At 42.4% G+C, this 17083-nt stretch overlaps 1 protein-coding gene across 3 annotated transcripts; it reads left to right on the top strand.

Moving 5' to 3' along the window:
- The first annotated feature begins 1708 nt into the window (after positions 1 to 1708).
- On the top strand, positions 1709 to 15741 carry PIFO (primary cilia formation). 3 transcript variants are annotated; one of them, XM_047726956.1, is made up of 6 exons: positions 1709 to 1919; positions 10404 to 10546; positions 11137 to 11235; positions 11961 to 12091; positions 14144 to 14261; positions 15250 to 15741. In XM_047726956.1, exons 1-6 carry the CDS (start codon positions 1745 to 1747, stop codon positions 15316 to 15318), a joined length of 735 nt encoding a protein of 244 aa, XP_047582912.1. In that variant the 5' UTR covers positions 1709 to 1744; the 3' UTR covers positions 15319 to 15741. The 3 variants fall into 3 exon arrangements, with proteins under 3 accessions (XP_047582912.1, XP_047582913.1, XP_047582914.1); XM_047726958.1 differs by lacking the exon at positions 1709 to 1919 and adding an exon at positions 10119 to 10179 and having other exon boundaries at positions 15250 to 15737; XM_047726957.1 differs by lacking the exon at positions 11137 to 11235.
- Positions 15742 to 17083: the final 1342 nt, after the last annotated feature.

The following is a 17083-nucleotide window of genomic DNA, read 5'->3' as shown; positions in this document are numbered from 1 at the left end:
CCCAAATGAGATGAGCCTTGACATTCGAGAAGAACCAGTCATTTTGAGATTTGGGAAGAGGGCATTTTGGGCACAGGTGCAGCAACAACAGAGTCCTTGAGCTGGAAATGAATATGGCAGATTAGAACAAAAAAGAGCAGGGCTGCACTGAGGTAGCAGACACAGGAAAGAAATAGGAGGGGTCAGATGAGGCAAGGTCTTGAAACATGGTTACAAGTTTGTATTTTATTGCAATTGAGCTGTGGCGCCATTAGAAGTTTATAGCAGGGATGGAGAGGTGGTGACATCTAAATTCACCATGGAGGTGCGCCTGGGTGGTTCAGTGGGTTAAATTCACCATGGAGAAGACAGGGCTGGAATAGGGTTACAGGACATGGGAAAATTGCACTCATGATTATAGCTGATGTACTGACTTTTGAGAGCTCACATGACATATCTTGGAGATCAAAAACAGATATGGGAGTGTCCTCAATAAGCAGGTAAAAGCAAAAGTCATTAAAATTTGGTATTATTATTAATATAATTACATTTCTAAACAAAGAACAAGAAAGCCTAGAGTAAGAAGAGCATAGAAATTTGGGCTTACTTTTTGGAAGAAGTTTCTGTTTAGGTCACTACTATGGCAAATAACACTGAGGAGGAGACATGAGGATGCGGGGAACTGGACTTGGTGAAGGCCATGAAAGAGGCCATTGACTCTGAGGAAAAGCATTTTTGAGAGTGGTCAGCTGCTGAATCAAAGTGGTTTCCCAGACTAACGCCTTCTTCTGTTATTATTTTCCCATAAAAATTGATTCTGTCACCATTTCTAGAATACAGAAATTACTGTAGCCTAAAAAAATGGTGTCCCTCATTTTTCCAGCTACTTTTCCATATTAATGAGCCAGTCAAATGAGTGTTTACTACATATCTACTACATGCAAGAAGTGGACAGGCACCACCCAGCTCTAGATCCGTGAAGGCTTTCTTGTCACCTCCTTTGACTCTTCTCATTCCCTCCACTTCAACTATGTTAGCCTCTTTTCTGCTTATCAAATAGTCCAGGCATGTTACTGCCTCAGGGCCTTTGTACAAGCTACAACACTCTCCTCAGATTTCCATTTCACTTTTGACCTCACTTTCTTCAGGCCCTTCCTCAAAGCCAACTTCTCAGTGAAGCCATTCCTGGCTGCACAGCCTAAAATTGAAACCTTATTCTTTCTGCCCTTCCTGTGCTTCTTTTCTCTTGGTACCTGCCATATCATACAATTTACATATTTACCATTTTTATTGTCTGCCTCCTTCAGTAGAATTAACCTCTGTGAGGATAAGGATTTCCGTTTACTGCTATGTTCCCATTGCCTAGAGTGGTGCCCGGCATATTACAAGAGTTTCATACGTACTTGTTAAATAAATAAATCGGTGAGGGCAGGAAGGGAGACAGGAACTAACAAGGAGAGTATTCCAAGCATGAGACTAGGTATTTTATATGGGCTATCTCCTGTGTGGTGACTATTGTCCTCACATTATAGGTGAGGGAATTGAGATCTTGTGAGAAAACATTGCCCTAAATTATGCAGTAGATAATTAGAACTTATTTTCAAAGAGGGAGCTTTCTGGCTTCCTTCTCACCCTAATGCTGCCCTTCAGAGAGCAATGTCACAATGACCTGGAGGACTTCAAGGGTGGGGCTACTGCTTAGCAGCCAGTCTGAGTTACACCCTTCATCTTCTTGGCTAAGGTCTGTTTATGAGAGTGGTGACTCATGGAGCCATTGTTAAATGAGGGAAACAGCTCGGTTCAAAGGCCCTCCAATGGGGACATTGGGTACAAATCTTCTTGGAGATCTTCAAAGTCCAAGCCATCTGATCCATTTGAGTACATGAATGACAAAATCCTGCCATGGATCACCCATCCAGATCTTTGGAAGCTTGTTGAAGGTAATCATGTTCTTAAACTCCTGTACATCTATGAAAACGCATTCCTTCCGCATGGGAGTCTAACTGGAAAGAGAGGGGGTATGCTCAGGATTTCATAAAAGCCCTGATCCAGGCAGGGCAGGGGGAAGTGCTCTTCTTACCAAATCCTGAGCCTTGATAAGATGTAGCACAGCACCCATACAGATGAAAGGGCAATTTTTTTTTTTTTTTTTTTTGCACAGAGGTGCTCTGGGATTTACCTGTGGCTCTGGGCATGGAGGTGGTAGACCAGAAGTGCATTAACTTTTGTTAAATGCCGATATAGGCTCGTCATTTGCTGTGTAAGATTTGTCTGGTGTTACCTCTTTCAATTCCCATGGCAGCCTTAAGGAGGCAGGAAATAATTAGTGCCTTTCTATAGATGAATCAAGGCTAAGTAGCTTCCACAAAGTCATGTAGCTAGTAAATGACACACCAGTACCTGTTGGAAACCAGTTCTGAGGGCCTTCAAAGCCTGTGTTCATTCCTCTACGACCAGATGAGAGAGGCTGGTACTTAAGTCTGGAATGTGGGATTTAGAAAGTCTATGTTCCTCTCCTTCTTCCACCTTCTGAAGACACATCTATTCTCCAGCAGAACCCCTATTCTCTAGATCAGAGGTTCTGAATCCTAAAAAAATCCAAAACCAAGTCCTACTTTGAGTAACACATTATTTGGTAATGTCCCTTTTATTATCCTAATTAAATTCATGGATAACATAACCTGTCATGCATAATTTCATAAATAATGCCATAATTGTAAAGGAGAAAAGTAATTTCTAATAAAATAATATTCATTTCAACATATAAATGCCCAGATGGGACTACTTTATAAGACAAGGAAATAGTCAGGCTTTTGCACCATATAATAAACAATGAATAAGCCTAGCATTAAGAAGGCTAAATTTCATCTCATACAAGTGGTTTAGGAAAATAAAAAAAGCAGACTTATAAGTGGACATCAGAACAAAGACCAGTTTCAGAAAATTAATAACACTCCAGACTTACTGTTTTCTGATAACAAAAAGAGGTGAATAGCTTTGGGTAAAGTAGGGATAATACACAACTAATTATAAACCAGTAAAGTAAAAAAAAAAAAAAAAAGGAAAAGGAATATGCCTATGTTATCAAATGTTATTTTCAAATGTTATTGTGCTTCCTCTCGGATTCTCAGATTTTTAAAAATATTTTATTGGTCTACCATGCACACCAAAAAAGGCCCAAATCATAACTGAACAGATTAAGGAAATATGCAAAGCAAACTCCTCAGGGTAAGCAGTATACCCAGTCCAAGAAATGGAACACCACTATCTCTCCTAAAGCCCTTCTCCTGTCCCTTCCCTTTTACTGTTTCCACCCTCCTTAAAAAGTATCCCCACTCAACTTCTAATACATAAATTAGTTTTGCCCATTTTTGGATATATGTAAATGTACTCATGCAGTATTAAATGTCTAAATTATTTCATTCAACACTGTGAGATTGAGCTAAATTGTTGCATGTACAGGATTTTTTCCTATTCATTGCTATATAATATTCCTTCATATGAGTATTCCACAACTTGTTTTTCCATTCTACCATTAATGGGCATCTAGTTGTTTCAGTTTGGAACAGTTATGGATCACGTTGTATTTAATGTTCTTATATATGCCTTTTTGTGCACAGTTGTATGAGTTCCTGCTGACTAAATACCAAGGAGCTGGAATTTTTAGATCCTAGGGATGTCTACTTCAGCTTTAGTAAATACTGCCAGTTTTCCAAGGAGAATCCATCAGTTTCCATTTACACTAGGAGCGCATTCAAGATTTCCAGCTGTTTCACATCCTAGCAGCACCAAGTGTTAACTGTCTTTATTATTTTAACCATCTTGTGGGTAGCTCATTGTGGTTTAAATTTCTAACTCTTTTATGACTACTGAAGTTCAGCACTTGTTATACGCTTACTGGTTATTTGTATATTCTTCTTTTTGAGTTTCCCATTCAAGTATTTTACCAGTTTTTTATTAAACTGTTTTTTCTTATTGATCTGTAATTGTTGTTTTATATATCCTAGATCAACACTATCCAATAGCAATATAATGTGAGCAACGTGTTTAGTTTTAAATTTCTAACAACCACATTAAAAAGGTAAAAAGAAACATGTGAAGTTAATTTTACTAGTTTTATCTAATCTGATATATCCAAAATATTATCATTTCAACATGTAACCAATATAAAATTTATTAATGCAATATTTTGTACTCTTTTTTTTTCATTCTAAGTCTTTAAATTCTGATGTGTATTTTACATTCATACAAATCTCAATTTAAATTAACCACATTTCTGGATGCCTGGGTGGCTCAGTTGATTAAGCGTCTGCTTTCAGTTCAGGGAATGATCCCAGGCCCTAGGATGGAGTCCAACATCAGGCTCCTTGCTCACTGGGGAGCCTGCTTTTCTCTCTGACTACTGCTGCCCTTGCTTGTGCTCTCTCCCTCTCTGTCAAATAAATAAATAAATAATAAATAGATTAACCACATTTCAAGTGCCCAAGAGTTAATATGGGCAGTGGCTTATGCATTGGATGGACACTGCAAGTCTTGATGCTTTTGTGCTTATGTTTTCCTCAACATTTTGGCTTACTTTCTCACTTTTCTAATGGTATCTATTTTTATAATTATTACTTTGAAATATTTTCAAGCCTAAAGAAAAGTTGTAAAAACAGTACAAAGAATTCTCTTACCTATTTACCCTAATTCTTTGTTAGATGTTACTTCTCTCTCTGTCCTCTCTCTCTCTCTCTCTACACACACACACACACACACACACACACACACATCCAGTTGACCTTTGAACACATGAAGTTAAGAGTGATTACTCCCTGCGTGGTTAAAAATCTACCTATAACTTTTGATTCCCCCAAAGCTAATAGTCTACTATTGATAAGAAACCCTACAAATAACCCAAAGTGCTGATTAACATGTATTTTGTATGTTATATGCCTTATACAGTGTATTCTTACCATAAGGCAAGCTAGAGAAAATAAAATGTTAAGAAAATCATAAGAGAAAATATATTTACAATGCTGTACTATAAAAAATCTGCACGTAATTGGAACTTTTCATTGTTTCTCATCTGTCTCTCATGCTTTTTACCCTGTATTCTCTGTCCTTTTGCATCTCCAAGATTCAAGTCTGAATATTTTCTTCTGATTTAGTTCCCAATTCCTTCTCTTTTTTTTAATTTTTATTTTTTTATTTTTTTAAATTTCTTTTCAGTGTAACAGTATTCATTGTTTTTGCACCACACCCAGTGCTCTATGCAATCCGTGTCCTCTCCAATACCCACCACCTGGTTCCCCCAACCTCCCACCCCCAGCCCCTTCAACCCCCTCAGATTGTTTTTCAGAGTCCATAGTCTCACATGGTTCATCTCCCCTTCCAATTTCCCCCAACTCCCTTCTCCTCTCTAACTCCCCTTGTCCTCCATGCTATTTGTTATGTCCCACAAATAAGTGAAACCATATGATAATTGACTCTCTCTGCTTGACTTATTTCACTCAGCATAATCTCTTTTTCAGCTTTTACAACCTACTGGTAAACTCATGCCTTGCGTTCTTACTTTCAGAGATGGCACTTTTTATTTGCACAATTTTTATTTGGTTCCTTTTTATTGTTTCTAAAGTTTTCCAACTTATCATTTAATTTCTTGAATTACCAGCATTCTCCCCTTTGCTGAAGTGATTTATTACTTAATTCAATAAATTTTTAAATGAGACAAAAATCTATATAAAACATAATGTCAAAAACAAAATCTATTTATCCCATTCCATTAGACCACTACAACAGAGTGGGTGGTTTCCCAGGATAATTCTTTTTATTTTTCATAAGATTTTATTTATTTATTGGAGAGGGAGCATGAGGAAAAGAGCACAAGACAGGTGGGGGGCGGGTGTGCAGAGGGAGAGGGAGAAGCAGACTCCCCACTGAACAGGGAGCCAGACCCTGGGATCTTGACCTGAGCTAAAGACAGACACCTAACCAACTGATCCACCCAGGGGACCCCAGAAAAATAATTCTTATAATGGCCCCATACGTAGTCAAATGAGGAGAGCTGATAAACTGTCTCATAAAACTAAAACAATCTCCATAAATATCAGGCATCCTTCTGATGTTACAACTATGGTTAGAAATGTACATGATGGGAACTGCAAAATTCTTCAGGTCATCATCAATAGTGGCCCCAATATAAAACTTTGTCTAAACATTTTCTGGTACTAGACCATCACCTGCATAGTTTCCTTTGTGTGTGAGCATCATTCAGATATTGAATCCTTGCTAATCCTTAGAGCTGCCTAAGGTTCTACCTTAACTCCTCAATTTCACCATTACACAATGCTTATACAAGAGATACATGTAGTATACGGACAGTCCATCTTTGTAGTATGTTTGGATTGGCTTTAATGACAAGTTGATAATTTGCATCAATTGGGATGTTGGTGGACCCAGTGGTGTGTTATATTAGTAACATGGAGGAAATTTCTCTTTCTATAATACACTGGGACCTTTACTGACTTTGTCTTTAGGGTCTGATCACCTTTTCTTTTAGCGTCTTACCTCAGAAGCCAAGGATTTGCTTGATGGCCACAAATTCCTTGCTTTCTCTTGCTTCCCATGTTTACCCTGCAGTCTGGAAGCTTCCTCCAAAATCGGAGCCAAGTACAGTTACTTTAAAGTCCATGTTTAATAACTCTAATCTCTAGATTTCCTTTGGGTTTATTTCCATTCTTTTTTTTTTTGGTGTGAGTGCTATTTTATATTAAATGCCAAATATTTTTCATGAAAAACTGTAAAAATTAGTTGAAGCTTTGGATGATGTTATCTTCAGAGACTATTTACTTTTTTTTTCTGGTATATAGTAAGGGTAGAAGCAGATCACTTTAATACAGTTGTAGACTATGTAGATACAAAGGTGGATTTCAGGATTTTTTTTTTCTTTTTTGAGAGTCAGTTTATTTCTTATTTACCCTTATTCCTAGAGTTTATCCCTTTAGGGCCCTAATTAAAAACCCAGGGTGTTTTCCAATCTCCCATCCTCCATGGCCAACCTAATTTTTGATCCCCAGTTTTCAGAGACACACATGTCCAAAGTTCCACGCAAATTCTCTGCTTCTCAGCCACTCTTTGATTAGCAGATGTTCAAAGAGAACAGGAGCACCCACTGTGGCTCACAATTTTGGGCTTCCCCTCTCTCTGCATTCTTGGCCCTGTCTATTCTTTCTTCCGTGGTAAATCTCTGATGTCTCCAAACATACGTGTTTTATTTTGTCCAGCTTTTCTAGCTCTTCTCAGCTGGAGGATTAGTCTGAAGCAATCTAGCCCATCAATGGAGGAAATTAGGTGCCATCATATCAAAGTATTTTGCAAGACGTGTTTCATGTCACTGATAATGTAAACAGTAATTTCAAAACGCACAGTGGGTGTCTAGAAATATTACTATTACCTGAAATATTAATGAAAGAGAAAATTGTCAAATCAATACCAGTATTTTAATATTTTCTTTATCATCAATTTTACTGCAATTATATTTTGAGTATTTTGAGTAGACAGAATGCTTAGAGCAAATTATACAATACTTTTGAGACCGTATCCTTATTCCATTTATAAGCTTTGTTTCTCACACAATCTTCTCCTATGTTACTAGGCTTTATGCATTATTTCTTGTAAAAAAAATTTCTCGGTGTCATTAGCTATAAGTCAGGTACAACGAATTATTTTTTTAAAGTCCAGCAGGACATCTGAATGTTATGTAGGACACATGACAATGCACTGTGTGATGGGACAATGAGCTGCAGGTGTCCGGCCTCCCTGGTGCAGTCACCAGGAGCATTCCCTTGGTAATTTTTTAAAAAGATTTTATTTGGGGCACCTGGGTGGCTCAGTGGGTTAAAGCCTCTGCCTTCGGCTCAGGTCATGATCCCAGAGTCCTGGGATCGAGCCCCACATCGGGCTCTCTGCTCAGCAAGGAGCCTGCTTCATCCTCTCTCTCTGCCTGCTTCTCTGCCTACTTGTGATCTCTGTCTGTCCAATGAATAAATAAAATATTTAAAAAATAAAATAAAAAGATTTTATTTATTTATTTGACAGAGAGAGATCACAAATAGGCGGGGGGGGGGGGAGGGGAGCAGGCTTCCTGTTGAGCAGAGAGCCGGATGTGGGGCTCGATCCCAGGACCCCGAGATCATGACCTAAGCCGAAGGCAGAGGCTTAACCCACTGAACTACCCAGGCGTCCCCCACTTAGTAATTTTCAACAAGCAAAAGGCTTCCTCAAGTTTCCAAAATATCCTGTAGGACTCAGTATCACCTTTTTTGGAAACCCTACATTAAATGCATGAAATCATCCCTGTGGACAGTTCTAAGCCAGGTGTGTGTGGATCCCAAGGTCATCTTTAGAGCCCAAAGGGTAACATGGACCAGTCACACTGTAGGTCTGCTGCCTCCCACCTCTGATAACTCCTAAAGCCATCCAAAACTGAAGAGAAAACAGATTGGTGTTAATATCCAGGACAGGTAAATGTAAAGAAGGTAAAGAAGTCAACATACACCGTGACCTTTCTTCTTGGGTTAGGATGGGAGTGCTCCTGAGGAGGCTGAGTACCATCTTAAGAATAACTACTTGCCTCCTGGGGCTAATAATACATTATATGTTAATAAAAATTTTTTTTAAATAGACGAATAAAAACCCATGTAGACACACACACACACACACACACACACAAAATGTACTTGGAATTGTCACCTTCCTGATTGCTCTCATCATGTTCTCTCAATCCTGCCCTTACCCAATAAAGAGGAATTATTATTCCCAATTTGGAGATGAGGAAACTGGGACTTAAATATTTAAGTGACTGCCCAAGATTTTTACAACTATTAAGCACTTCTGTGATTCCTCTGCAGTCCCTGCTCTACTCAAGGCTTCCAACTCTTTTAAATAAACCCTGCAATTGCACTACTGGGTGTTTACACCAAAGATAGATGTAGTGAAAAGAAGGGCCATCTGTACCCCAATGTTTATAGCAGCAATGGCCACGGTTGCCAAACTGTGGAAAGAACCAAGATGCCCTTCAACGGACGAATGGATAAGGAAGATGTGGTCCATATACACTATGGAGTATTATGCCTCCATCAGGAAGGATGAATACCCAATGTTGTAGCAACATGGACGGGACTGGAAGAGATTATGCTGAGTGAAATAAGTCAAGCAGAGAGAGTCAATTATCATATGGTTTCACTTATTTGTGGAGCATAACAAATAGCATGGAGGACATGGGGAGTTAGGAGAAGGGAGTTGGGGAAAATTGGAAGGGGAGGTGAACAATTGAGAGACTATGGACTCTGATAAAGAATCTGAAGGGTTTGAAGAGTGGGGGGTGGAAGGTTGGGGGAACCAGGTGGTGGGTATTAGAGAGAGCACGGACTGCATGGAGCACTTGGTGTGGTACAAAAACAATTAATACTGTTATGCTGAAAATAAATTTTAAAAAATGATTAAAAAAATAAAATAAAATAAAAATAAATAAATAAGCCTTGTGCCTGGGGTGCCTGGGTGGCTAAGTCCTTAGGTGTTGGCTCAGGTCATGATCCCAGAGTCCTGGGATTGAGCCCCCCCATCCGGCTCCTCGATGAGCCTGCTTCTCCCTCTCCCTGCTACTCCCCCCCGCTTTTGCCCTTCGCGTCAGTATAATATTAAAAATAAATAAAAGCCTCGTGCGTGCCACGTTTAGAGATAGAAGGGGGCAACCTGCAGAAAAATTGGTCTAAGAGGGGCCTTTTAGGGGAATTGTCTGGGCTAAGCTCCACTTAGTCCCCATTTCCCCTGCTGCAGGCGTTGTCCTGGGAGCCCACCCCACCCGCCACCACTGCAGGGGCTCTGTTTTCCTAGGTCCCTGATCCTGGCAGTCCAGATTTCGGGGCATTCTGAACCCAGTGTCCCGCTTCAGCAGCGCATTCCCGGTGGCCCAGCTTCCAAAGCCCTTCTGCTCAATCCCTCACCCGCGAAGCCGCCGGAGCCGCGGGTCCAGCAAACCCTCCACCTGCTCCTAGCCACAGGCCACACTGCTCTCCGCCGCGGACTCAGCGGGGCCGGAGACCCCTCCCACTGCAGGCGCGCGGGGAGCCACTCCCCTTGTGTTCCCCTGCGTTCCCTTAGCAACGAGGTACACAATTGCTAGCCCGGCCACGCGCGCGATGTGTTTCGGCAAAGCGGGTGCGCGGGGCTGAGGTGGAGGAATCAAGGGTAGAGGGCAGGAGGAAGAGTGGGGAGGCTGGAGGGCGGGGGGAGTCGTACCTTCCATGGGGTTCGGTCGGGTTTTTGTTCTTGATGGGGCCCAGTCCTGTCTCGGCCTCCCCACAACCTACGTGCCCCCAGGGCGCTCACTTAGACGAAGGGGACTTCCTCACGTGGAGTTTCTGCTCTTTCTTGATCCTCAGAGTCGCTGGTTAGCTACCCCTTTGGTACACGTCAACAAAGGAAGCTCTTTCCTCATTACCACCCCCAAAACTTGTTGGGGAACAAGTTTCTCCCGCTTCGAGGAGCGCCCCACAGAGGGCCTGGATGTTACATAGCAGAAGATGTGAGTATACACCTTCCCTTGGGTGGGTCTCAATGTCCTGTCTGCGAATACCCAGGCTGAGAAGGTGTCCTAGTCCTCGGCACCCAGCTGTCAGGGCCAATGTAGGAAATTAAAAGACCCTTGCTCCCCACTTCCAACACCCTCCAAACGCAAGCCTTTCTAGCCTTTCTTCATATAGTCCTCTATATAGTCCCCACTCCATCCTCACCTTCCGAAGCCTCCGAACCAATGCCTCCCATTAGTCCAAACTGGGAATGTTGCTGTGCTGCTAGATCAGTTTGTGAAGGCCATCAGACTGAGGATGGGATTATGGCAAATTCAGCTCTATGGGGCTTACAGGACGGGATTCACTGGAATGCACAGGAATGTCATTTACTCTGCCTAGGCAGCCACATTTCTTTGCAGACTGGTATACCAGACTTATAGAATTGTTGCTATGGTCTTCACTCAGAGGAGTCAAAAAAGAAAGAGCAACTTCTGCAAAAGAGTCAGACAAGAACATTTTGAGTTCATTCTGTTTTGATGACTGTGATATTCTCTGTGTGTTTCCTTTCTTTCTTTCTCTCTTTTTTTAAATATACTACCTGAAGGTATATGGATTGGCATACAACCTCTCTAAGATCCCGACCAGTAGAAAAGGATATACTTTTGGTGCCAGAACAGCTGAGAGGTTTAAGGCGATCAACAAGGTTAGAAATGGCTTGAATGTGCTTAGATTTTCGTGTGATCCATGTTGCTACATGTATTTGCATTGGGAAGCAAAGCGGGGAGAGTGGGAAGTTACCAAAAAATGTGCCCTGAAATTCAAGAAAAATATTTAGATGAACACTATGAAGAAATCTATCTGGAACGTTTAGGGGTTAGCATCTCAAACGTGTATGAGAGTCCTGGGAGCATGGAAAACAGTTCTTGAAAGAAATGGTATCAAGACCATTTCTTTGGGGCTGACACAGCTTATGTTCAAGTACCAAAGCTTTGTTTCTATATATCCTTTTATCTTGCCACTTAAAAAACAAATTGCTACTTTTGCACCCTTTGGTTTTCAAGTCTAAAAGTCTTCAGTACAGGATCCTAATCAGTTGTTGGATATTTTTCTGACACTGGAGCTCCAAGAGACGGGTACTGGCTCTAAAGAGTCTCCAAGTAGGATGGTTGGGGCAGCAGTTGCAACAAGTCACTTTGGTCCTTTACCTCCTGCTGATCTCTTTCTACAGCCTCAGCGTATGTGTGTTTCAATAGCTGAATCCCATGTTTATCTTGGTTTTCTCCCTACTGTAGCCTTATGTCTATAGCTGGGGTGGTAAACCTATGGCTGATACATGAACAGAAAGAGGATGAGTCGGTTTTCTTTAATTAGAGCCTTTATAAGTATATATCTCACCCTCTAACATGTTTATCTTTTTCTGACAAACAGGACACGATGCTTTACCCAGGCATGTACCAGGCTGCAAATCCTCAGGAACAAATATACAAACAAAATTTTGCTCCATTCAATGCCTCGTTGCCTCGATTTAAGACATACTCAAAGGACAATTCTTATCCTGGGTATGTCTTCTCTCTTCTGGAGCATTTCATCAAACAGCAATAGGAAAGGATGCACAAAGGAGGGGTTCCATCCAAACCATGCCTCTGAATAAGAAACCACCCACCCATCTTTAAAGAGCCAACCTCTGACCTTCCAGATCTCTGGCATTATAGAATTCTAAATCCTAGTGGTTCAGTCAATCAATAGTTATCAATGTGCTAGGCACTTCCAAGGGATCCAGAGGTTTTGTATTAAACCCATCGCACAAGGCTCCTCATTCCTTGCAAATTACACTGCCAAATCTGGACAGATGAGAAGCAAATACACTTTAAAAAAATAATCAGTGGTAATAAGGACAGTTACCATATAATTTAGCAGTCAGACAGTGACCCTTCTGAAAGTGTGCTTACTAATTATGGCAAGACAGTAGCCATGAGCTAGGACTGTCACAGGCATACTGGGCAGTGTGGTGACCCAGTGATGCACTGTGAAGACAGTGAACAAGGTGGTGGTGATGGGATGGATGGCGCCACTTTGGCAAGGATGTCCAGAAAGGTCTTTAGGGGAAATGACACTTGACCTGAAGTCTGAATGACGAGACTGAGCCAGCCTGTGAAGATCTGGGCCAGGGCTTCCTAGGAAGGAGGAGCTACAAGTGCAAAGGCTATAAGCTGGGGAGGAATGGGTGGGAGGAATAAGGGGGAGGCTGGTGTGGCTAGAGTGTGAGCAGAGAGGAACTGAAGACAGAGCAGGAGGGCGGAGGCTGAGCATGTGGCCCTTGTAGACCCAGTGTTTCAGGAAGCCACTCAGCATGAGTGGAACTGCAGGGCAAAGAGTCAAGGTCTTTTTTGGTTCATGAGAAATGCAGGGATCAGTGAATGAGTGTAACTTTCTCCAGGCTGCATTAAGGAAGTGGAAGTGTTGAATATTGGCCCCCGTGCTGATTCTAAGTACTATTTCTTTCTTTTTTTTTAAGATTTATTTATTTATTTATTTATTTATTTATTTATTTATTTGACAGAGAGAGCAAGAGACACAAGCAGGCAGAGCAGCAGAGGGAGAGGGAGAAGCAGGCTCCCCACTGAGCAGGGAGCCCAATGCGGGGCTCAATCCCAGGACCCTGGGATCATGACCTGAGCCGAAGGCAGTCGCTTAACCAACTAAGTACTATTTCTAACACAGCAAAAAGTCTACACCAAAGACCAAGTGTTATGAACAAAGGCAACTATAATATAATGCCACCTCAGTCAAACTTTAACTGGTTCTGCCTCCTTATCCTGAGATTGCTGATTGAATAATCATCACTCTCTTACTCCCAGTTTCAAATCACGGGCAGTACCTACTCACGATGGTGGTAGACTCTCTCCTCACCCACCCCTCCTGGGATCTCAGCCAAGGATACTGGGTTGCAGAAATATTTTTCAAACTAGAATCGATTTTAATCTTAACTGGGATGTCAAGACTAGATATATATTTTTTAAAATTTTATTTATTTATTTGACAGAGAAATCACAAGTAGGCAGAGAGGAGGCAGGCAGAGAGAGGGGAGAAGCAGACTCCCTGCTGAGCAGAGACCCCGATGTGGGGCTCTATCCCAGGACCCTGAGATCATGACCTGAGCCGAAGGCAGAGGCTTAACCCACTGAGCCACCCAGGCGCCCCATAGATATATTTATTTTTTAAATGTTATTTATTTGAGAGAAATAGATAAAGGGAGGGGAGTGGGAGAGGGAGAGTGGGAGAAGGAGAAAGAGAAGCAGGTTCCTCTCTGAGCAAGGAACCCAGTGTGGAGCTCAGTCCCAGGACCCTGGGATCATGACGTGAGCCAAAGGCAGAGCTTAACTGACTGAGCCACCCAGGCATCCCAAGACTAAATATCTGTAACACTCACAGCTAATCAGAAATACACTAAGAGGCAAGAAAACCCCACAGTTGCCCCCACATTAGAAAGCTAATTGGCCTGTTGACTTTTCTCAAAGAATTAGGCCAAGTTCAAGGATAGCTGTGGTACTGATGGAGTTCGTATATGGTCACTAAGCTATTACACATGATGCTTAAATTTTTATTTCTAGCCCTGGCACATACAACCCGGAGATGAAGCCACCCCCCAAAATCACTTGGCCAATGAAATTTGGATCTCCAGACTGGGCTCAGGTTCCATGTCTACAGAAAAGAACCCTAAAAGCTGAGGTAAGAAGACTTGAATTTATGTAGAGCCCTCTCTCTGGTACTTTCATATGTATCAGGGCTTCTTATCCAGAAAGAGCTGCAGGAAGTCCTTGCTCCCCTGACAGTATATGTTTGTGCGGTTTTGTACAGATATGCATATGAGAATCCTTTTGGAGAGTTACCCAGTTTCATTAGATTTTTATAGGTGGCTATGAACGACGAAAGTCGCATTTTCATACTTAATCCTCAAATAATGTTCTGGTACAGGAACAGGACAATTATATCTTGGTGACGGAGGAGGGAAATCAGACTCTGATGGATTAAGTGATCTGTGCAAGCTGACAACTTGAATCTAGATCTTGTGACTCCTAAGCCAGTGCTCTTTCCATATACCACTAGAGTATCCGATCATGAGGGGGCTGTAGAGCATTCTGGTAAGAAGATGGATTCAGGGGACAGACTGCCTGGGTTCAAATACTAGCTCCCATATTGCTGACTGGGTGATCTCAGGCAAGTTTTCTAAGCCGCAGTTTTCCTTCTTTAAAAATGGATATTATAATAGAATCAATTTGATACAGTTTTAAAGATCAAGCTAATGTAGAAAAGCATTTAACATAGTACTTATAACGTAATAAATGTTCAACCCATGTGAGTTATCATAATTTCAGAGGTGCTATTTTTTAAGAGGAAATTTGGGTTAATTCCACAACTATTTGTTAAACGCCTAATGTATCAACATCATCACGCTAGACCTCTGAGTAACATTCAGGAATCAAATGCATATCTTTGTTTTTGAGAAGCTTACCAGGAATACTTAGAGACTTACCAAGTCCTAGCATGACCGCCCAGGGAGATGACAGAGAGCAGCTGTACATTGACAGAATCCTAAGACTTGGTTCCTATGGGGTGGGCTTCAGCTCTGATGTGCACTTCTATTTTGCAAGTCAGGAAGACAGAGGCAGAGGTATCGCATCAGAATATTGACCCAGACAATATTCCTTCATTGCAGTTGTCCACCGACAAGGACTTCAGAAAGCACCGGAACCGTGTGGCCTACCTAAGCCTGTTTTACAATTGAGGTGCTGTGACTACCTTCACGCGCCCCTCCTGACCACGGATCTAGGACTGAGGACAGGGCTACTCTTCCCCCCTGCACTGCTGTGCTCGCTGTCTGCCAGCATGGGACCCAGGGAGGGAAGGGGCTCCCAACTCCTATGTGAGAACAGAAAGACTACATCAGAGCGTTCTGTGTCCATGTGCTGGTTTGTCATGTACATATGTAGATGGGCCTGGGGGGGTCCTGCCCAATGTTCAGTGTGGTGGCTCCATTTTACTGAAATACTCATGGGTCTCTGTCCTCACGCTCTAATTCCCAGTCTTATGTGTTCTACCACGAGCCCTGGGGACAGGGGCTGTTGGCCTCGCCATTGACTGGATGGTCAGTTTGGATTGGATTGGATGGCCACCTTGGACTTATTCATGGGCTTGCTATACTCAGAGGGTACTGACAGGCAGGGTAAACATTTATTTTTAAGAAAACTTTATTTTTTTTAAAGATTTTATTTATTTATTTGATAGAGAGAGAGATCACAAATAGGCAGAGAGGCAGGCAGAGAGAGATGGAGAAGCAGGCTCCCCGCTGAGCAGAGAGCCCGACACGGGGCTCGATCCCAGGACCCTGGGACCACGACCCGAGCCGAAGGCAGAGGCTCAACCCACTGAACCACCCAGGCGCCCCAAGAAAACTTTATTTTTAAGGAAACTGTCCAGATTTCTGAGTTTCTGACATGCATGGGCAGGTCAAGAATTTGTTCCCTTTCCCAGACTGATATTAAACTCACTGGATCAGAAATTCCTCACTTCCCATTACCTCATCTATGTCATTTGTCAGTCATCATGTTAATTGAGTTCCTACCATCTGTCAGGAAGTGTGGCAAGGACTGGGAATGTAGCAGGAATCAAAATAACCTCATCTCCTGGTCTGGAAGCCACAGAAGCAATGTCCTGCTGTAGACATATTCCAGAAATGCCTGACTTGCTGGAACACATTCTCTAGGCCCTGGAAATGCTCTATGTGGTTCCTTTAGCACTTTCTAGCAACCCACAGGGAGCGTCACTTTTATATTCTGGACCTTGAGCACATGGAAAAGGGAGAGAAAGCAATAGTGTGAAATACCAGAGGTCTAAAGGCCTGTCGGGGGGGTGTCAGGGGACAAGCCAGGACAAGAGAGAAATGGTATGGAAAAATCCAAACTGAGCCTTGGTCCATTGAAGCTGGGGGCTGGATCTCTGCTCCCTGCTCCTTGCTGGAGAGACAAAACAGCTAGGGTCTGTGTGACTTAGCAGCTCAAAGCAGCACCATCCCATCTTGGCTGCCGTCCAGCACAAAGCTTGGGGCCCCAGGCCCTCTACATAAGATCTGAGCCTAGAGGGGCCTCAGTGTCTCTGTGAAGGGGGAACAGCTGCAGAAGGCAGAGTACCAGAAATCCAGCCTAAAGCCTGCTTCCGGGTCGACATTTGTCCATTCCTGAGCCCCACCTCCCCACCAACCGGCCTATTTTCTTGGCAGAGCCCCCACTTGCTGTGGCCAAGTTCAGAGAACTCATGACACATTAAATCTTCTCAACAAGATAGTATTCTTCTGCACATGGCTTTGATGGCGAATGACACATGGAAGCAGGCCTCAATCAAAACTCCTACCATCATGGCCAAAAAGCAGATTTTGAGATTTCTGGTGACGTTTGCATAGTAAGAGCTGGGTCAAAGTCGAACTAAGAAAAGGGGAAGCCAAGACCTCACCACTACTGGTTGGCTCTAAATTCTGGATTTAGGGGTGAGATACA

Source organism: Lutra lutra, chromosome 4, assembly GCF_902655055.1.
Source record: "Lutra lutra chromosome 4, mLutLut1.2, whole genome shotgun sequence".
In the NCBI taxonomy this organism is placed as follows: domain Eukaryota; kingdom Metazoa; phylum Chordata; class Mammalia; order Carnivora; family Mustelidae; genus Lutra; species Lutra lutra.
The sequence above is the reverse complement of the archived record's forward strand: the minus strand, read 5'-3'. Positions and strand labels throughout refer to the sequence as shown.

Excerpts from the sequence above, each read along its gene's own strand:
- PIFO (XM_047726956.1), top strand. The coding sequence starts at position 1,745 with ATGGAGCCATTGTTAAATGAGGGAAACAGCTCGGTTCAAAGGCCCTCC. Across the intron at positions 11,236-11,960 it reads GGTTTAAGGCGATCAACAAG|GACACGATGCTTTACCCAGG; the intron begins GTTAGAAATGGC and ends TCTGACAAACAG. Across the intron at positions 12,092-14,143 it reads AAGGACAATTCTTATCCTGG|CCCTGGCACATACAACCCGG; the intron begins GTATGTCTTCTC and ends TTTTATTTCTAG.